Source organism: Apteryx mantelli, chromosome 2 (assembly GCF_036417845.1).
Source record: "Apteryx mantelli isolate bAptMan1 chromosome 2, bAptMan1.hap1, whole genome shotgun sequence".
In the NCBI taxonomy this organism is placed as follows: domain Eukaryota; kingdom Metazoa; phylum Chordata; class Aves; order Apterygiformes; family Apterygidae; genus Apteryx; species Apteryx mantelli.
In genome coordinates, this window is record NC_089979.1 from 101,438,279 (window position 1) to 101,460,765 (window position 22,487).

General features: G+C 36.8%; 1 protein-coding gene across 4 annotated transcripts in view; it reads right to left on the minus strand.

Annotated features, from left to right (window-relative positions):
• The window catches only part of RPRD1A (regulation of nuclear pre-mRNA domain containing 1A), a 46,195-nt gene that overhangs the window by 8,126 nt on the left and 15,582 nt on the right, over positions 1-22,487 (minus strand). The window contains exon 7 of one of the 4 annotated variants that reach the window (XR_001294072.2): positions 11,357-11,717. The exons of 1 other annotated variant lie outside the window; for it this stretch is intronic. Coding sequence is in view for 2 of the 3 variants with exons in the window: in XM_013952785.2 (XP_013808239.1) it covers positions 6,925-7,122 (198 nt within the window). In the remaining variant the exon portion in view is untranslated. Of the gene's footprint in view, positions 1-6,245; positions 7,123-11,356; positions 11,718-21,051; positions 21,147-22,487 lie in introns of those variants that run through there. 2 more of the 4 variants (XM_013952785.2, XM_013952787.2) reach the window with 2 other exon arrangements.

Sequence of the window (22,487 nt, forward strand, 5' to 3'; positions counted from 1 at the left end):
TAAAATAACTTTGATCACCTAAGTGGTCCTGGACTGTTGGAAGACAAGTATCAAATATTCAGCATAAACAATGCTAGTTACATGTTTATTCTTTTATCAGAATAGTACGCACACATCTATACGTCCTTTTACTCAGTATACATACTGACAGCACAACTTAAAAATTAGAGCAAGAGATTGGGAATGGGAATTTTAGGCTTTATTTCTGATATTGTTACTCAGTCAGAAACACTAAATACTATACAACTAATTGACAATTTATTCACTTTGTTGACACTCTTAACTACAGAAATCCTTATAGAGAACTTCAATTTCATTATACTGATTTTAACATATACTTCAAACTACATCTGTGCAAACAAGGCAAAATCAAGCTATTTACTCCACACAGTCAAGGACAGGCAAAAGTATGATGTTTCCTTTTGTCACACTAAGCAGAATTTGCATTGCTTGCTACCTATGGAGAGTCTTACTTTTGGGATAAAGGCACAACTTGATGCATGGAGTTAAAGTCTTTTCAATTTCTTCAGTGGTCTAAGATAACACTACTTTCAAGCAATAATTTTTGGTTCTTCCAGTCATAAAGCAGGTTTATGAGATAATCAGAACAACTCAATTTGCTAATTAGAATGCCACTAGTTACTCAAGTTTCCATTATTTTGACAGTGCACAATAGGGAGTTTTTGTGAAAGTAATGTCAGCAATGTATTGCTCACTTCCACACCAAGACCAAAAGTATTTCTCTGTCAATTAAGTGCCAGACAAAAGAACCAAATAATTTGTGATGAGACACTACAATCATCAAGAATAATAAAAATACAGGCAGGCTGAACAGGTTCTGCACTATGTAGCATAAAATATTTCCCTTCCAACTGAAATAGTTTGAAATAGATCTTAATATAGAGTTTCTGCAATTATCTCATACATATGCTACAGCTAAAACAACTTGGACCTTAATGGATGTGCTTTCTCCTTTACAGCATTAAAATTACTTTGAACCCTCATCTGATTTATAAGGATACAGCATGCCTCAAAATACTGTGTGGCAGAAAATACATAGCAAAGGGAAAAAGCCATGTGTGTCTGATTCCAAAGCAAGAATAAAACATCCACAGAAACACAAAAATATTTAATCTGGAGCCTTGTTAGCTTTAGAAAGAAAGGTGAGGTGAAAATCAATACTCTTAATACACAAAAGCAAAAAAAAAAAAAAAAAAAAAAAAAAAAGACTGAAAAAGGCTTTTCGGGTGTTCAGGGCATGTGGGTACACAAGCATCCATGGCTTGTAGGCACATCAGGTTTAAATCTGAGATCTCTGACTTTCTAGGTCAGTTCCTAGGCTTAGAAAAGGTCTGACTTGGATAGCTTAGTTTTGTCTGTGTAGCTGAAAACATACTTTTGGAAAAAAGCTTCAACTTTCCAGTACATAAGCATCTATCACTTTCCCATTAGGCCTTACCACATTTGGTGAAAAACAGATAGTGCTGAAACAATGAGGAGCTATTCTGTTTATTCCTTATTGTTCTATGTATTGCCCCACACACTGTTTATTATAACATGTTATTCAAACCCTGCTCTGTACAAAGATTTACTGATATCCTCATGGGTTTTCTAAAGGCATATTTCACCATTACAAAACAAATTATTCTTCAGAAAATGTCTTTGAGCTGAGGGAGAGATCAAAATCAAAAGCATCCATTAGTTTTGAGGATCTGGCTTTCCTTAGTACATAAAATTATAAAGAACTTAATACTTCAAAGCAAATTTTCTTAGTTAAGTTAAAATATAGACTCCTCCACACATCTGCAAATGAAGCATTAGGAAGCAATGAACTCAGAAGTGTGCAGCCCACATAACAAACTGGTGACCACCTGGGGAAACTTTGATTAAGTGACTTTGTCTAACATCAACTGGTATGCTATGGTATTGACAGAAATACACTGCACATCTTCAGGTTGTAAATTCCTGAGTGCACTGCTAGTAAATAGGAACAAAGCATTTTAGCAGGGCATTTCCAAGGTATTTTATGACATCAGAAGGGTGAGTATCAGAAATGTGAAGTCCTTCACAGTGATCACAAACTGTTCTTTCCATCCCTTGAAATTACAACTTTGCCCAGGCTCCTCCAGCCTAAACTTGGGTTTCAAACCTCCCTTGCCTCAGTCTTGACTCCTGTTCTCTGTCTCCATTCCTCAAATACTGTTCCTAGACCCAAGCTCTTCACCCACAGCAAGGCTGTTCAACGCCTCTCAGACTCCCTGTCACATCTGTGTTTGCATCCAGTACACACACTCACAAGGGTTTTTTGCCCAACTGTACCAATTTCCTTCCTTTCTGGCTCTGTATCTGAATTCCTCCCTCTCCAATCTTGATCTCCACTTATCACTTTGTCTATAGTTTTGGCTGCATCTGGTTTCAGTTCCACCTGCTTCTCCCCAATCCTTTACTCAGCCACTCTTTGTTCACTGCCTGTACAGTATCTCCATGAGATTTCTCTCTTACCTCATACTGGTTTTTGGTTCCAGTCTCTTTGTTCAAAGGAATTCCAGCTCCTCCATTTCAATCCTGCATGATGTTACCCTCTTCAGGCCTGTCAGTTCCTTTCTTCGTACTTCCTCAGCCAGCTGATCTCTTTTCCTCCCATGGCCAGGCTCTGTCCCCTATTCCACTCTTTATCTACTTAATGTCTAGTCTCCTAGATTCCTTCTCAATCTCTGTAGCCCTCAGTTCTAAATTCTATAGGCACTTTTCAAAGTTCTGCATTCACACCAGTTGGCTTCCACCTCCCCATTACTTAGACTCACGGAGACCATGGACAACATCTGAACTTCATTTCAGGTGCTTGGCCCACAGTCAGCATAGAGTATAGCTGTCTAGAGCTGTGATTGCTGGAGAAGTCTTCTTAAGCCTGAGCTGGAGTAACTTCCAGCAGAGTAACTCTTCACGGAAGTTAGTATTATCTTGCAAGTTTCTGATGAGGATATTCAAAGTGAGATTTTTCCAAAGGCTTGTAATTTCATTAAATGCAGGTCGATTTTCACTTGTATGCCAAAATGCATGCTCCTGACAAAAAGAAGGGCTTCTCCATTCCATAATCCATTGAGAAGGAACATGAATTATGTCATCTCAAAGAAAAGGTCATTTCTGAAGACTGTTTTATGACAAACTTGTTCTTAGTTTCATTCTTGGACATGAACTGTTGGCCAAAAATTTTCTCAGCACAGAAAGTTGGTCAATGTTTGGAAAAGTTAAAGAAAAGAAAACACGGACTTATAAGCTTAATTACAAGCAGCGTTACTAGACTCACTTCATTTGTATTTACCTCCACTCAATCATAAAAGGGCCACAATGATGTATATTAATTTATAAAATAAATTACTATGTAAAGACATTGCTTTAATTAGAGAATCACTTATGGGACAATGACTTAAAGCATTTCAATGGCAGAAATGATCAGCAGCTCCAATCGAAGATGCCTGTTTGAGGTTAAATTTTGTCTCCTTTTTTGCATTTTATTATCTGTTATAGGATTTTTATCTGGTTGGAAATTTAGCCATTACAATAAACTCAAAGTCGCACATTTCCAGGAGGTGCTTTAATTACACTGAATTCTTAAATCTCAACTCTTGGCTGATAGGAGGAAGTTCTGAAGAACTTCTGATGACAAGGAATCAGGCATTTCAGAATAATTCTTAGCAACTACACTCAAATATTCAAGCTGATACGCTATACAGTAAGACACACAAGGGCTAAAAGAGAACAGCCTTGGAAGTAAGAAAATAAAGGTGAAATGGTCTCAGGCTTAGAGACAGCTTTTTAAAGTTTCACCTATTCACAAATGAGCTAAAAGAAATCCAAATTCTGAAAGCTATCAGGGATCAACTTTGAAGGAATCTATGATTGGTAAAGTTTGGTTGTCCATTAGAAAAAATAGGTCTTTAGCAATGCATGTAAGAAGAGTTGTGTAAAGTCTTCAGGCTCAAATATTTACTGTACCTAATGGTTGAATTCTGAAGGTTATACTTTTCTGACACAGGTTCTTCATTTCACGCAACCTTTGTCTGCAGGTCATTACAAAGGTCTCAGTTCCAACTACATGTGCAACTCATCTTTTCAAAGCCAACGCTGTGTCCAAGTGCAAAAATGTGGACTTTCATGTTCGTTATTTAACAAAGACAAACACACATACAAAAGTATGAAAATTCTATAAAGCCAAGACTACCTGTAACTATTTTGAAGATGAAAGTGGAGCCTGAGAATGAAAGCAACACTTCAGGTCACCAGGTCGGGGATTTATCTATAGCAAGCCAAGAGACAAAGGTTTCAGGTTCTGCTTTCTTTTACTCTCAAAAAGACATCTACATAAAGTATGAGATGTGGTTTTATAGCAACAAGGTTAAGCACTAGCAGCAGTCTAATGGCAGCAGCACAGAGCTTAAAGCAGGCTAATGTACACAGCTTTTACAATTCTGGTGTGGACACACTCAATGTTAACCTGTGAGCAAGAAAGGAAAAAAATGAGCAGTGTTTGATTCAGAAGTGTTTGATTGACCTGAAATTGGGATATTAACTATATTTCAAGTGAGACTAATATATGTAAAACAGGCGGAGGACCTCAATATTCTGCTACAGATGCGCCCAATGCTGTTGGCCTTGTTTATTTAAGTAATCTATCGATGCAGGCCACTCAAGACTTTGTTAACAAGCTCTTCAAACTAATTTTTTTTTAAATTTCCCTCTGTTATTCTTCCAATTCATAAAGGATTCCTATAAAACTTGAAGAAACTGATGCAAAGGACAACAACCACACAATTTCAGAAAAACCTCTTACACAAAGGATATATGACTATTTCTTAAAGAGATTTTAAAGGGAGTTTCTCAAAATAAGCCAATAAATGCCAGGGAGTCATACAATGTGTGTATACTCTAATAAATTTTACTAGCTAGACAGTTTCATATTACACTTGTCAAATCATTCTCACAATTTCACTAGGTGGGTTGATATATCTGTTTTATAGATATGGATTCTAAAGAAGAGGATTTAGTTACAACTCGAAGATGAGCATCCACAGTTCTTATTTACTTAACGGTAGTTCTGAGTGCTCAGCATCTCTTGATAATCAAAACCATTGCTTATGTGACTAATGAGACTACTCAGCTGTGTAAGACACACTGTTGATATGTCGCATAACAATTTTGTTTTTTCCCCCCTCCTTTCAGGAGTGTGAAATAGATGCTTCAAATGCAGTGTTCAGTGACTGGCATGGGAGTGCAAGAAAGGTAAGGCTGGAAAGGGAGAACTGCACAGCAGCAGTAGATATTCTGACTCATTCTCTTCTTGAATCTCCCCTCTTAGGTCCTGTGGGAATATTCCCATGAAAGCTTTCCACTACATGAGGCAAGCAAACAACCACACCTCTTCTACGGCCAACAAGAAAGGAGCAGAATCTTAACTCCCTACAGTGCACATAGATACAAATTCCCACCATGTAAAAAATCAAATGCCTATGCTCAAGCCTTAGTATTAAAGTATTATGATGAGAATTTTGTCCATCAGGGAGGTGATACCAAGTGAGAGCAGAGACAGACTACAAGAAAGAATCACAATTTAGAAGTCTCTTCTCAAACAACCAATTTCAGGTAGTAAATTTCGTATACCAACCCTTTTTAACATTATTAACCCAACTCTGATTGCTCAAAGGGCTAGTTTTATTTTTATAATAAAAAGGGTGTAAAAAGTGGTTGCTAGGAAAGAAATTATGAGCAACCAAAGAAAAAAGGTCTAGAGAGAAAGAAGAACTTAGAACAGGTAAATACTATTAAAAAGAACATGGAAAGACATTTACAGTGTTTCTTTTTTTTTTCCCCCCCTGAAGTTTTCTTCCCCATTATGAGCTATTTTCATTCAAAAAACCTAAGGTTTGCAATAACCCCATTAATGCACATCCTGCTGTGGTTTACTGATAAAATAAAACATATCAGAGGTTAGCAATCATTTTTAAAATGTCTTAGCTTTTAAAAACATTCGAGCCACCTGTGTTTCATTAAAAGGGTCTTTTAAATGATTATCCTTGTTTATATAACAGCTCTAAGAATCCCTGTGGTTTCTTCATTTTGTAGGTCTCAATTTACATCCAGTCTTAGATGAAGTAACCCTTGAAGATCAGGACACTAGGGACAACACAGTAAGTTAAATGTTGTTAAAGTTATTTATTATGATGATATTGATATCTAAAATCAGAGTAGTTCAATAGACATTTTCAAAGGAAAAATTCAAATAATGGAAAAAATTCTTTAGTTCTTTCAATTTTCATCCAATTTTTTATAAATGAGTATTTTGGAGTGGAGGGGGATACAGGGAAGAATCACAGTTTGCAAAATACAGTATTTCAGAGCTTTCTGATAAAACACTCTAATGACTGTAATTTGTGAATTTTCAGCAGGTAGCAATAAAACACCTGAACTCTGTTACTCTTTGTTAGCAGTTCCTTCACTGAATTTCTTAAACTAGTTCTTTTGGATTTCCGAGGTGTTGAAAAAATAGAATTATACAAAGCAGTACATAGTCTGAATTCTCTGGTTTTCCATGAGCTTCCTGCATGTCAGTGTACAAGTCAGGTACATTTTCACCAGCTACATTAGCTTAGCAGCTTTTGTGTGACAGACATGCGAATTTTCCCTCTTATCCACATAAAATCCACTCGCACAACTTGAACTGAAACAAGGGAGATGGCACTCTTCCTGCAGGAAAGGGCTCACATCACAGTCAAATTGAATACATGGCTTGTAGGGCAATTTAAGAATTTCTAAAATACTTGTCCATCTGTTCTCTGCTTCTTCAGTAGTCCATTAAGACTGGACTGTCCATAAGCTCACACATCCAGATCTCACATAAACATTAAGTTTGAAAGAAAAAAATAATAACTAAACTAAGACTAGCATCTGGTGACTGGTCCCTCCATCAGGGCAAACAAAACCAGCAGGTCTGAACCTCCGGATGAAGTTCAGGCAAATGATAAAATGGTCAGCTTCTCTGCCAGTAAGCCGCTTTGGAAGACTCCAGGGCACAGCAAAACAGCCTGTCAATACATGTTTTAAGATTTGCAGCCTGCCGGACACAATCTGTTGCAGGGAAGAGAGAAAGCATTTATAAAGAAACAATAAAAACATACTCCGGGTATGTGTTAACAGCCTGCTCTGATGTGAAGAGCTGGATTACTAAGCATGGGTATGCCATTTTCCTTCCATTCTGCAGTGCAACTGCCATGCAAAAAGACAGTATTTCCCTCCTGTGGAAGAGGAAATGTATGATAGCAAGCTGCACTAAATCCAAAACCTAACTGTGATTTATGTAAACCCCGTGTATGAAAAATTAAGATGTAGTCTTAAAGAGTGACTGTAAAAGTGTCAACACCAGGCATTCAAATTTTTTGAAAGGGCTCATCTTGTAAGCAAAAGGTAATTTCTCTACTGGCATCCTACAAATCCCTCCATGTGAAAAATCAAGCTGGCCAGGCACCACAAGCTGAAAGGGCTTAGCAGGCCAAATGAGGCCCTCAGTGACACACTGGCAGCTCTAGCATGTACTTGATATTCAACAGTATAGCCAGGGGGGCTTGAACTGAAACAGGGAAAATAACTCTGTTGATAGCACAGAGAGAGCCCAACTGTCCCCACTTTCGCAGCTAAAAAGAATGAACTGTGAAGACATGCTTTTGTCACTATTTAGGGAAAGTGACTTGCTCTGACCTATGTTAGCAAGAGTCAAGACAACAGGGCCAAGTAAGACCAAAAAAATCCATCCCCACAGTCACTAATATGCCTGTGGAAAATCTGCAACAAAGTAGTACCTTTCCAAACAAACCGAACTTTGGGGGAGGAAGGATGATCATGCAATATGTCAAAAACAGTATGATATAGCATAAAATCATGCTATATGCTGAAATATTCAAAGAGAAAGTATTGTTGAACACAAATGTGCCATAAAAAAAAGCACCCAACATGCTTTACCAAGCAAACAAAACTGTATGCGACAGCGTAAGAGAAAGTTTTTCACCATTAAACGTTTTGCAGACTAAATGTTTCCTCTGTGGAAATAGTTTTAATGCAATTTTAGACCTCAATTAACCATCAGAATTTTAAGGTATCCATTCCACCCATTGTAGTATTGAGATTGTGCCTGCTGTCCTTCAAAACAGTTCATTTTTTGCACTTATGTTTTTCACTGATAGCTTTTTTTTTTTTTTTACTGGAGCTGTAATTAAATTCAATATTTTCAGTCAACCTTCTCTTGCTGATAACTGGGCACTGGCTTATATACAGAAAATAATTTTTTTGTTCTAAACCTTAATCATAATACAATTTTTCAAATTAGAAAATATATATTTAAATGCTAAACCTTTATCAGTTGCATCAAATGATGCAAATCTGGAGTTTGTGCTCAGCATTTGGTAACTGAAGATAGCTAAAACCCAGATTATGTATTTCAAACAGCACTTTAGTCTTTACTAATTTTGCTTTATTAAGGGTAGCTTCTGTAATTTAACTTGATCTTTTAGTTATTATTATCTAATTTGATGTTAGTTATTCAGATATCAGGACGACAATGATTACTTACAGGTAACTCCAAAATTGAAGTTCAAGTGATCAAGATTGTTCTACAGCCCATATATGAAAAAATCCTCAGAAGCTTAAGAATTGTTGCCTACTATTGAACAGAAGCATAAAGATAAAACCTACATCTGCTACTGAGTGTCCACAATCTCTCAGGGTATTTTGCATGAAGAGAACATTAATTCTCCACCAATTACAGTGGCTTTTTTCCAACATGGCTTCAAAGAGTTTAGACTAGGATATTTGCTAAGTTGTACATGCGTAAGTAGAATGGAGAGGACAGGAAGGGAACAAATTGAGCTGCTCCTAGTCAGCACAGTGACAGGTAGCTTCTTTGTCTTGAACCTTATGATTTATTTGAAAGTTGTCTATTAATAGTCATATTATGCTCTACACATATATCAAAAAAGTTTTTTTCAACTCTCTGGCTTGAAAGCAGTTGCAGGATCCTTTAAGAGTCCAATCCTACTGATTAACCAAATAATGAAGCAGCATTCCTCTAGGACTCAATAATTAGCACTAAGTGTAACAACTCTGCTAGAGTGTGGGATTGCAAATAATGGGAACACCCTCTTTGTTCCACAAAACTGGCCTGGATTCTTCTCTCAGCATAAGGCAGAGGACACTAATCAGCCAGGAAAACAAAACAAAACAAAAAAACCCAGAACAACAACAACAAAAACAAACATTGATTCAAAGTGCTTCTTTCTTTGCAGGACTGCTGAAAACAAAGGGTACAAACTGGCTGCAGAAGAAACAAGTCAAAAACAAATATTTTCAACAGCATAGCACTGACTTTCTCTTATAGGCACTGTAACAAGAGAATTCATTGACAATCCAAATAAATGATAGATGAGAAGCTAGCCAGGAAAACAAAGGAGTAGCAGCTTAAAGATTACTCTCTGGAGGATAATTTAGCAGATTAAACTTCTTGCTGCCATCCAAGTTCTAAACTAGCATTATGGCACAGGAAGAAATCCAGAAAATGAGGAAATACTAGTTCTTGAGGGGAATATGTCATCTGAAAAAGAAACAGGCATGCATTGGACAAAACTGTACTTGAACTTAGCTAGTTTCTCGGATGGCAGAGCATGGCCAGATGGTGCAATTCCCCAGAAACAAACCAGTGTTCGTACTGAGCATACTTACTATTTTGGGTTTGTACCCATAATTCTGCTTGTGCCTTAATCTATAACCTTCCTGCCTTGGGATAAAAGGCTTTGAGATAACACTGGGTAGGAAGAATACCTGGTTTCCTCCACACTTATATTATGAACAGGGACTTTCCACTCCTGTATTGTCAGATAATGCCATAGCCAACTGCAGTAAGTGGGTTATGGCTAAGAGAGCAAATTAATAGGTATACACACAGAAGTTAATTCTCTCCACAGAGACCGTATCTAATATTGTTCTATGGCAAATGATGGATTTCTCTACTGGAAAGGCACTCAATTAACTACATAACCTGTGAAAGTGAGCACAAGAAATGCCTGGCTTTCAAGATGGCATGCTAAATTGTTTTGCTAAACAGTCAGTGTATGTAATACTAATGACAGTGGTACACCTTCCAGACTTAAACTTTTTAAAACCAAAGGCTGTTTAATGTATCACAGGTTAAGAAAAGCATTGTTTTTCTAGGGCAAAACATGAGAAAGGGGAAAACACGACTTACTGACATTCATGCAATATCTGCTGCTAATGTGGGTTATTATGGAATCACAGGAGTGAAAGACTGAAAAGATGTGGCTGGAAACTAACCATCAAAAATCAGTTTAACTTAAGCTTAAAATTTTTCTGGATGCCAAATGATTATCAGGATCTGGGAGGCCAAGTACTCCAGAATAAAGTTGGCACAATGATGGTAGAGCTCACTCAATCATCTATCAAATATACTGACCTTACAGACAAGCCACCACCTTCTGACCATGGCTCACTTTGGCTGATGGATGTCAATTAGCACCATCACTACTAACAGGTAACTTTAAATGGGAGATTCTAGGATGCTCCTAAAATACCTCTGAAATTTAACCAACTTTCACCTTGATGCTCTGAATACTTAGGCAATGAAAAATACCAGTTTCAGCTTCTCTGTTGAGTCTTGATGTATATGATAGCAACCAACAAGCAGGTAGAGAGAGGGAAGAAAGGAGATTCTATAAAAATGCAACATTCTTAATGCTATCATAGCAACCATTGTACAAGGGGAAGGCAGAAGTGATATAGCAGAAAATAAATAAATAAAGCAATGGCACAGATTACAAACAATGAATTAGGATGTGATGCAGGAAGCAGAACTGATTTCCTATCGCTTGCCCTTGCAGAACCATTCCTTCTACTCTGATACTTATTAGCAACATAGGATAAAGTACACAAGAACTTCATGTGCTTTAAATATTACAGAAGTGTAAAACAGGAGTTCTACTGTCTGATCAGTCTTCTGCCTTCTACAGTCTTCATAATTAAAAGACCTCACCTTTCTTGACATGAGGCCAACTCTAAGGCTCTTTCTAAAGACGTTACAAGTAGCTCAACTCTCCACACAAGATCCAATAAATAGTTTACAGGCAGAACACTGAAACAAACAAATTGTTATCCCTCTATCTCCTTTGCTGTCTGATGACAGAAATACTTGTGCCACAGTAAAATAAACCTTATATATGTGCTGACTTAACAGAAACAAAGGATGAAGAAAAAGAAAAACATAATAGGGAATGGAAAGGGATAATGAGACAGAAGTATCTACCTGGCTTCTAAGATTGCAGTCAGATGTCAGTCTTGCTTCTCCAACCTTCTTCACATTGCTCTACTGCTATTTTTGACATGTCATTTATGTCCTATTTTCAGAGGTGACTCTAAACAAAAACCGTTTGAATGGTGGAACCCAAAGCTCAAAGCGTGTATTACCTATTTTCAGTTGTGTGCCTTTGAAAACTTGAGTGTCTCTCTCTTTGGAATGTAGTAACTACCTAAGTAGCCACTACACATTTCCCACCCCCAAACTCTGCATGCAGCAGAGCTTTAAAACTGGTTCATGTGCTGCTTGCAAAACAGTCTCCACATCCAGTTTGCAGAGTCTCAGAGATGGAGCAGCATACAGAAGTCTTCTTTGGAGGTATGAGGAGGGGGGAAAAAAAAAAAAAGCAGAGGGAAACCTTTAATTTGCAGGCAGAGCGAAAAGCTTATTTTTTACAGTCATTTCTATGTATCACTCAACACAGGCCTACATTAAAATCAAGAGATTCACAGAATAGCTTCAAATACTTTGAGACTTGTGCTAAATTACAAAATACTGATTTATATTCCAGCATACAGATGCACTTATACTTTAACTTCTATGATTTATTTTAAAAGCATGTGGCATTCTTCCCACTTCTCAACTCCCTCCCTCACCCACGCATACAAATGTTTTATATCCAGTAACAGACAAACCCAGCTATGGAGAGAGAACTGGTCATTTCTGGCTGGGAAACTAGTCTGCAATTCAGGGAACTAAGGCTGGGGCCAGATATGCTGTTAACAGTAATTTATCTCCTCTGAGTCCTCATCTTGTCCACTAACAAAAATGTAAGATGTATTTGACTCGTATTCTTCACCAAATTTTCTGCCTAATAAGTCACAGTACATTCCTCTTCTGCCTATGCCCCTCATAACACCATTTTGATTAGCTTAAAGTTTTGTTTGGTAATGTAAAAGTGTATAAAATAAGTCATTAAAATTTCTTTTTTTGACACTTACACAACATAAAGTATTCCAAACAATCCCACTTAAATACGTATCACCCCATTTCAGATACTGAATCTCTTTATCCTTTTTAAAAGAAAAGAGGTTGTAACATCAGATTCTTCATTTTCTTGCTAGCACAGTTCTCAAATCAAGCAGACTAGTCTAACAGTTTTAAAAACTAATTTAAATTTGTAACATATTTCTGAATTACCAAAGCACTGAGAATTTAGAACCTGCTGTGAGGTCAATTTCACAGATAAGGAAAATTAAATAGAAAGGTGCTTTTGTGAACAAACCCAAGGATTTCATCTCATGATGAAAACAAGGAAGATGGTAATGCATCTAGCAACACGGAGAGAATTGCCTAAAAATACTGGCTCTTCAGACTAGTGATTTTAGAGATATATTCATGACAATTTTATTATTGCATGCAAATACTTTCACCCTTAATAGCACTATTTATTCAAGATGAGGAGCACAGTGGTCAAAAGGTGTTCAATGAGTGGTAATGCTATTTGATTTCTATAAATAACTAAACCTCCCACCTCCATCCCACAGTAAATCCCAGTGTGCCTTCCATCTCTCCCCTCCCCACCCCAACACCTCTTGATGTCTTCTATACCCCCCAAGGCTTATTTTGTGAAGAGCAGCAGCAGTTATGGCTGGTTCCAAGCTACACAAACTGACTGGATAGCAGACTAAGGAGAACAAAGCTACTGAAGCTTTCCTTTGGGTCTCTTGTATCCCCATTTTCAGAAAACTAGTTTTTAGCAAGCTTGTAAGGAACTAGACTATTAAGATTGCCTCCCTGACAAATGAGAAAAAAATTGACAGGCAGCGTAACTGCATTACTCTAGTCTCCTGAGAAACCAGATCAAACAGCGCCTATAAGCCTTCTATGATAGCAATCTACTCTCCTCTCCCTCCAATCACAGCCCAGCATTAGCTGAGAAATGTTAGAAAAATGCTTGACACTCTCTAAGCAGCAATTAATCAAATCAACTTAATGCACTTTTTATCTTGGAGATACATCTTCATAATATATTAATGGAATGAAATTTTAGGATAACATACAATTCATTTACAGAATTTATACATGCCATTCTGATTTGTTTCTCTGTATTCTCCCTGTATTCTGTTTCTCCTTATTTCCTTTTAGCCCATAGTTTTCCAGATTTTGACAGTGGAAAACTTCAACAACTTCAAAGTAGACTAATCCAGGATTCTTTTACCAGAGCTAAAAAACATCAACTGTTTCAGCCTGAACACAGAAGTAAATCTACTCTGGTCCTTGCTTTTTGTCTAAAATGAAATTCAAAGGAAGGTGTAAGGACAGTCTTACACCATTTATCAGCTGAAGGTCAGCAGACCTATGGCAGAGAACTTTTTCCAGCTCTCCCTTTCCACAGCCATGGGGCTAAAGAACTACCTCTCAGTGAGTACAACAGATGGGGAATATACTTATTGTTTCCTGATCTGCTGCTGTTGTAGCTCTTCCTATCACTCTTTTCCATTTCCATTAACCCCAAATATGCATAATGCATACAACTTCAAAAGACTATCAATAATCAGTGCTGGTGTTTTCACAATGTCCTCAATCATGTTTCCATCTGTATCTTCCAATTTGTTTTTTCTCCCAGATATCTGTACCATGCCCCTCTCAGTCAGGGAAATCTAGCTAGGAAAAAAATCATTCAGATTCTAAGACAACTCATTTTGAGAGAAGGTGCCAGAACAAGAATAGTTTATATAACATACATATACACACATACACATATATATGACCAGGAATCTTAGCTTCCAATTACAAGCAAAACAAGAACACACACTTCTACCAGGTTTCTGTAGCATCACAAAGCCCTGCTGTTCTCTTCTTCCCATTCTCCCCCTGTATTTTGTTTCAGGGCGCACAAGTTGTATGTGTATTTCAGTATGGAGGTAAGTCTTCCAGATTTACTTTTCTGGGGAGAAAGACTATCATTATTCTTGGAGACTGATCTTCAGAATCAGGTCAAGCTTAATTAAACTGAAGTTGCTATTGAAGAGCTGAAAGGAAACATTCTTCAAAATTCAGTATTGCATTTACATGCTTTATGCCAGTTCTTAAGAGTTGAAGTTTTCAGCAACAGCACAGCCAAGAGAAGCATTATTTTCCCTAACAGTTTACACCTTCTCTCAGCTGGGGTTCTTGACCTACTACTCCATGAACTGGCCCACCCAATCAGTACTATTTTTTGAATTCTCTTTAAGAAACAATAAGCTCTAGCTGGTTTTATATGCTCCCATCGCCTTTAAGTAAAAATTCCCAAGGGAAATCTACTGACTTAAACATTGGTGTAAGCATGATGTTTTGATCTGTAAAAGTCAGTTGGAATCCTACAAACAGTATTTCTGCCCTCTACACTTGCACCTTAGAAACTTGCATATCTCCTCAACTAAGACATCTGCCATTTAAATAATTAGAAAAGGCCTCTTAATAAGAGTTCATTGGAAAGCTACTGGTCAAATAAAAGACTCCATTGCCATGTGTTAAACTCTATCCACTGGTTAATGTTTTTCTACCTACTAGTACCTTTTATTAATAACTGCACATAGAGAATTTGTAATTATTAACAGAAAAGTTTAAGGTGCCCTTCAGATCATCAGTAGCTGTTTCAAAGGAGCATACATACCATAAAAGATGTATAAGACACAATAAACCTTGCAACTAGTTCACTAATAACATTGAGATCATCATGAACTGGAGCTGGGGAAATAAAGTAGCTTTTGTGCCCAATTGAAGATACTCAAATATGAGTTCAAAATAACATGACAACAGATTTTTTTTTTTTTTTTAAGAGAGATCTTTATCTGGAATATGCAAGATTTAAACGGACTCTTCAGCATTATTTATTTTCAGTGAGATCTTACCCATAACTGATGGGCTTACTGACAGATGAATTTCAATTCAGGAAGTTCTTCTTTAAAAAAAGAATATGGAAACTGCACTGTCCTCATTCACCACATAAAGTGTTACAGTATTCTAAAGGAAGAATATTTCACTCCTAAAATGATGAAAATACAAAGACACTTTTCTCTTAAAGGCATCACATGTCTACTAATTAGTTTGTGCCAGTCAACATGATCTTCCTCTTGCTGACATTAAAATGACTAATAAAAGGGTAGTTTGATTTCATTAACTGACTAACCTATTACAGAAACAAGTGAATTATTTTCCTGTGTATATGTGAGGACACAAGTAAATAAGAGCATTCTTCCCTGTGTCTACAATAACTACATTGTACCAAGTTTTGTTTGGTAGACTGTTTCCATGCTGTGCACATTCAAACTCTTTAAAAGGCATTATTTTTTTTGTCCACAAACACATGAGTGTTACTAAGTTCTTTATCAGTTTTTATGCAAGTTGCTTTTTATGCCTAACACCACACTGGTTTTAAGTGTAAGCATCTAAAGGTTGCAGCTGAGATGTTTTGTGTTTTTCAGCAAGGCTGAGAGAAAAAAAAGCTAACTGAGGTTTTAATCCTCTCTTTTCTGTCACAGAGATCTCTAGAAGCACATCTGGCCAACATTTCCAAAGCCAACCAGCCAGACCATTATCAGAGATGCAGTGAAAAAAAATCTAATTATATGTATACATCAGAGTAAAGATTAACTTGAGTGGGGTGCTTTTCAATTTCATGTAAAAAGCTGTTAAATCCCCAAAATTTTGTTATAAAGTTTCTACATCCTAATGATGGCAGAAAATTTATCTAAGTGTAACATGACTGCCCTCAAATATACACTAGCTTATTTTCCCATTAAATGAAAGTACCAGAAGCCATTAGCTAGAGTATGAGTTTTCTATTGAGTTTGTTTATACGAATTATCTCAAATTGTGAAGCAGAGTTTTGCAAAAGCTTCCTTCTCTTTCTCTTCTCCATCCACAATGTTTTCTTTTTTGGTGAAGCAAGTTTTGCAAACATTTTCTTTGTAGCTCACAAACTGACCAAGAAAGAATAACGTTTAGTCTGCACAGTTGCATTTTAAATAAGTTTTCCCCGACCCAGCTACCTGTCATCATGGTGTAACCTTATGTTTCTTTTTAGAGTTTACAGGTGCTTCAATGAATTACACAAATATCAACTCCAAAAGCAAGCTTCAGTTGGGGGAAGGGAAAAAAGCAGGGTTTACAGTTCTGTTGACTTTATTTGCAGTAAAGCTCAAAAAGATGTTCCTAAAATTTATCAGGTCTAGTGATACAAACATCAGGAATAAGAAAGTCTGCTTTACTTGGCAGCATTATTACCTTGGAGAATTAAGGCTTATAGAAAAGGAATAGGCTTAATTAAAAAAAAAAAAAAAAAAAACCAACTACACCAGTCCCACTGACATATATAGGTGCTTGGGCTTCAACACTTCTTAAACCCCTATTTTTTTTTTTGTCCAGCAAATGCCTGATCAAAGCAAAGGGAACATCTGTTGAAGAAAGCGCCATATTTTAAGTCACTTACCAGTCCCTAGCTATCCCTTAAAAACTTTAGTTCTAGATGGAGCATATCCCACTGATTATCCTGCTTTCAATTTCCCATCTTAAGATCTTCGCTACCACGAAAGAGGAATCCCATTACATACCTGCAAAAACTTTTTCTTCTGAAGATGATGGAAATAGATCCATTTAATTTGGTTAGCAGTATCAAGTCTGGGCTTGCTACAGCCAGGAATATTCTGTCTAAAAGTCTCGGTATCTAGGTAAGACTTGCTGTTATTAAGGCCAATATCCTCACTGTGTATTTTTACAATAAGGAATTCAAAGGTACCTCAGATATGAGTACTGGATTGGAAGTACCTGGGTTTTTTTTTTTGTTTGTTTTTTGTTTTTTTTTTTTTTTTTTAGAAGAGTAACTGGTAAGCTGCAGAGTGAAGCTTGAAAAAAAGGACCCACCCTCTACAAATAAGGGTGAAACTGGTAAAGTTTTAGGAAAACATTGTACAATGTTTTATTATTCTATTTCAGAAGTAGAGCATCTTCAGTGTGACAAACTATGCTTTAAAACATGATGAACTGAAGCAAAAAGTTGTCCTTTTAAAACAAGGATGAGTAAGGTACAATCTGTAAGATCTGCTACAAAAGCCAGAACTTATACTCAAATCTTAACACTGATAATTTCATTGAGGAAGTGAAAGCTTCAAGTATTTCCAGTTTCTCTGAATGGCAACACAGAACTCTGATATCTAATACTCTTTCAGCTACTAATTATGAAATTGTTATCTACAGCCTGTACCATAATATCTGAGATCATAGTTGTTAGTCACAATATTAAAAAGGATATTTATTGGTCTTGCTCAAGTCGAGAGAGGTTATAAGCTTGCTATGAGAAACAGGGCAATGAAGTATTACTCTCATAAAACAAGTATGGCACTGAGCAACAAAATGCACTGACATCTGGACCTTGCTTTGCTGTATTTGACAGAAGGACTGCTATTCTCCACTCCAGTAAATCACTTCTACAAAGCTTAACCTTTACAACAGTATTTCTTGCCACTTTCTGGTAAAGAATAAAAGGTTTGCAGAAGCAAGAGAACTACATTTAAAAGACAGGTTAGCAATCTGTGAGCATGTTTAGGAAGCCCATTTCTATTGCAGGTAAGATGCAATCTGTGTCAATCTCTCATTTCAAATGCCCCCCTCACATTCTTTAACTTCGAATCTAGTAAACCTTAAAAAGAGACAACTCTTGCAGTTGAATGCTGAATTCTCCCAAATCACCTCTGGTCTACTACCAGGTCTACTGAAGTTAAGTTTCTTTTTCAACATCAAGGACTAAATTCAGTAAAGGACTTGCACCAACTCAACTTTAACTGTGACTGAGTGTCAAGTCACATACACAACATGCAAAGTGAAGTATCTTAAAATGGTCATTCAAAGCAAGCCTGTGAGCAGGGGCTTAGAACTAGCCACCAGGAAACTCCAAGCACAAGGGTCTATTTCAAATCCTATTCATTTCATACAGGGTATAGTAGGGAGAAATATACTGAAGTGAATCCATCCATTAGAGATCCTTAGTTTACAGGCCTCGCCTGATGGTCAGAAGCTACATACATTTCTCTGAAAAACAGTGAAGGTTACTTGAAATTGCCCTGCAAAAGGGAAAAAAAAGTGCTGGTGAAGGCCTTCCCTTCCTTTATTGCAAGTTAGAGTTAAAGTAGAGGACACAGAAGACCCAAGGTCAGTGTCCTCAGCCCATGAATATCTAAGATGGATTCAAACATCTTTCAGTAGAAGTCACACCCTACTCTGAACTGGAAGTATGCACAACCCAGCTTCAACTCCTGGAGCTGTAATCTTGAATAGAAATGAACGCAGTAATTTACAATGCCAAAGAGACCACAACATAAAACAATTGTTGGTATCACTACTTACAGGGAGATTTTTGCTACCCAGAATTTATCAGAAGATTCTGAATACTCAAAACAGTCCTGCAAAGCATGGATGCAACTTATTTCCCACTTCCTGATGATATTTCTCAACTAACAGTTTTGTAATCATTGCACTGGTAGCAGCAGTTGCAGTACAGTTCAGTCCTAATTCAAGACTGACTCAAGTTACTGTGGGTTCACCACATTTAGGAAATCGAAAATCACCTAGAATGCTATGAAGTGAATGCCACACAAGAAGCAGTGTAGGATTCAGGCTACAGATGAATCTTCAACTTTGTCTAATGCAAGACAAAAGACTTTAGCTGCTCAGCTACAAGGTTATGAATCCTGATCTATTTCAAGTAGACTAGAGAAGAAATGCATGACTGAATATATCACCAAGTTCACTTGGCACTGAAAGAAAAAAATTCCAAGACATACAAAGGCACTAGGTAAGTTTAAGGGGTCTAAAGAAACAGCAATGAAAACACTACACCCTGTGATAACACTAAGGGCATGGAGGGACTCTAAACAGGGTCAATCCAGGCTTGTATTGAGAAACAAAACCTGAATGCAAGAGGCCTGTTGTCATATACCATCACCATCTCTAAATACTTAGCTTAATACTTTCGGTTGCATTTGAAACCCATTAAACTGGAACTTGATAGAGCACTGATGCTCCGCACCCTCTCCCCTCCCCCCCACCTAAAAAAAACCCCTCTACCCTCTTATCTCCAGAGCTATAGACTAGGATGATTAACTGCCTATTTACCCCCAAATCCAATGATGAAACCAAACCCTTTAGGAAGACAAGTCAAGTTTATAGCTCAATTGAGAAATACTACTAAAAATACACTGAACATGTTCTCTTGACATACCAAGAAACCACAGTGATAAACAGATGCACTAGTGTAAGGATATGAATATTGTTTGCACAGCTGTATAAAAAAATGAATGCAAGAAAATAGCAACATCAACAGAATTCTCTTAATTAAATGGAAGCTGCTAAAATACAGCAGAACTTCCAGAATAGCACCTCTTTCATAAAAATTTGGATTTAGTGACAGGAATCTTCCCAAATTTGAAGTGTTAAGTAGATGCAAGTACTATGTAAAAGAGACTGGCTCATCCAGCACACACTAGTATAGCAATGGCATGGGGTTTTTTTTCCATAACAGTAAATGAAGATGAACAGAGGCTGCCTGCTAGTGTTATTCTTAGAAAAAGGTCACATCTGATCCCTTGTTCAGACTTGTAAACAATTCACGTAAATTTTGTACTTCCAAAGCCTTTATTTGAAATTAAAGAGTCTATCTAATGCATAACCAATGAGATTGTGGAAGAGGCAAAAGCAAATCAAACCAAAGAAGTAAACCAAGTACTCCTCTCATTTATGTCATTCCTATAATTAAAGGTACATTAATTTTAGAATATCTACAGGATGGCGTTTATTGCAGGAGATGAGAGCACATGGCTACTCATTTGTGTACAGCTTGTTCTCTGTTCTTGCACAACAAACAGCTCTATTTACCAGCCCTGATTAAGAAAAAGAGATTAACCAGAATTTCTGTTCAAAAACTTGGGATGGAAGGAGGCAGAGCAGTGAGGTAAAGAAGTGGAAAACAGGAAGTGATACTAGTCTTCAAAGTTCTGCAAAAATGCCTCCTACAATATCATGCTTCAACAAGTATTTGTTTTCTCTAACAGGCAGAATGACATCTACTTGTAAATCTTATATAAGTTTCCAGATACAACTGAAGTACATTCACCTTTTAGCATTTACTTAACACTTACAAAAGTGAAGGAAAAATGCTATTTAGGAAGATACATATATTTTTTTAAGGGACATAAGAGCAATTATAAAATGCATCTGCTGTTACCTACATAAAATGTAAAATAGATGTAAATTGATAAAGTGTAAGTTCCTTATTGTGCTTGTGAAGGATAAGTTCTACATCCATTACTTCATTTCTGATATTCATGTAAACTCAGTAACTACAGTATAAGCTAAAAAGTTAAAGTCAGAGAAAGTGTTGCTTTCACAGCTTTTTTCCTTTTGGTAACAGCAGCTTCAATGAAAGTGACACCCAACCTTTCACAATCGGAACCCCCAATATTTTAACTAAAAAGACCTATGAATTTTACCAAACGTGAAAGCTTGTGTCCAAGAAAAAGGAGTGACACTGGATAAACACTTATCCATCTTGGGCATAAACTCAGTAATGTTTGTGAGAATACAGATGAAAGTAGCACAGGTTTGGTATGAGTAGTTACAGAATTTCTCCTCTTCAGTTTTCAAAAACAACAGACAATACAGGATTTTGATTCTGAAATTTATTTTTAGCAGGATGTGTGTACTAATGGAGGGTGACATCATTAGAAGATACGTCCATGTCCACCACCTGCAATAGAAGCTAGACAGACATTAAAGAAAACATACTTTAAGAGTCAAAGATGACACTACTTACCCAGAGCAGAGTTATGACAGTCACCTAATAAGCAGTATGGTTAGCTTTTTGTGCAGACATGATACCCCGTGTTATTTATCTGTGATCAAAATTCTGTCAAGATTTAATACCAATGCATACACTATCTTGACTCTTTAGGGAATCATGAAATTCTGTTTAGATATAAACATAAAACCTCTTATTTTAAAAGGTATTCATGCAAAAATAGGTTACTCAGAGAAAGTTACTTACCTGTAAATTCTCTTCAGAAGATCTGCACATTTAGGTCTAAAGCTCCAAGTTTAAAGTCAACAAGAACTCTCTAGAATTTCAAATCCTAATACTGTTAAACCAGGTCAACAGCAGGTTATATTTCAAGATTCCACTAATACAAACACTTGCTTCTTAACATACCTGGGTTTGATAAAGCAATCACATAGCATATCAACAGTATAGTGACAGATGGGTGATACAAATTCAGAAAGAAACAAAGACTTGATATGTTACAACCTAGAGATAGTGTTATACTCAAAAAGTCAGTAGTCTCAAAACTCTACCAAAGGAAACCAGCTTGCCTAGAACCAACGAATTTTACCAGAAGTTAAGTCTGAGAGAAAAAACCTAGGAACAGACAGTTCAAGAAATACATTCTCAAAGAATTAGATGATAGGCCCTTTTCCAGTGCTACTTCAAATGAGAAGCCAAAAAGCAATGCTGAGTCTGAGGCATGGTGTTCTCCAAGTCTGTAGAAACCAAGTCCTTGCTTCAAAAAACAAAGGATTAGATGGGCATTTAACTGCAGGCAATTGGTATTTACCTCAGAAGACAACTATTCCTTAAAAATAAAGGACAGAAATTCTGTTAGCTAACCCTAGATAGTATCAGAAAGGCATCCTGATCTTACATTTCAAAACTTCAGACTGTTTATCAGCCTCCAGTTCCCAAGCTTGGAAGTGGCTACAGGTAGTGAGCATAAGAAAAAAAATTACCTAAACACAAATTCAGAAGCTTGATTTTAGGTTCTTGTTCTTCATAATCTCTTGGCTCACAGCTCTATTAGAACCTTGAGTCCACACCACCTTGGTTTATAGGTCTTTATTAGTAACTTGCATTTATACCACATAAAGCAGCCTAAAAAGATTCTTGCAGCCTACCTCAATATTCTAGGACTTCATTTGTTTAAAACAGACTGCTACCATTACTGAAGATGACAGCGCTTACTTTGTAAATGAGACATCTAAAGCCAGTCCAAAACTGGAAGTGTGCTGTATTAGAATAAGATTCTTGAATAGTTAATAATTCAGTAAA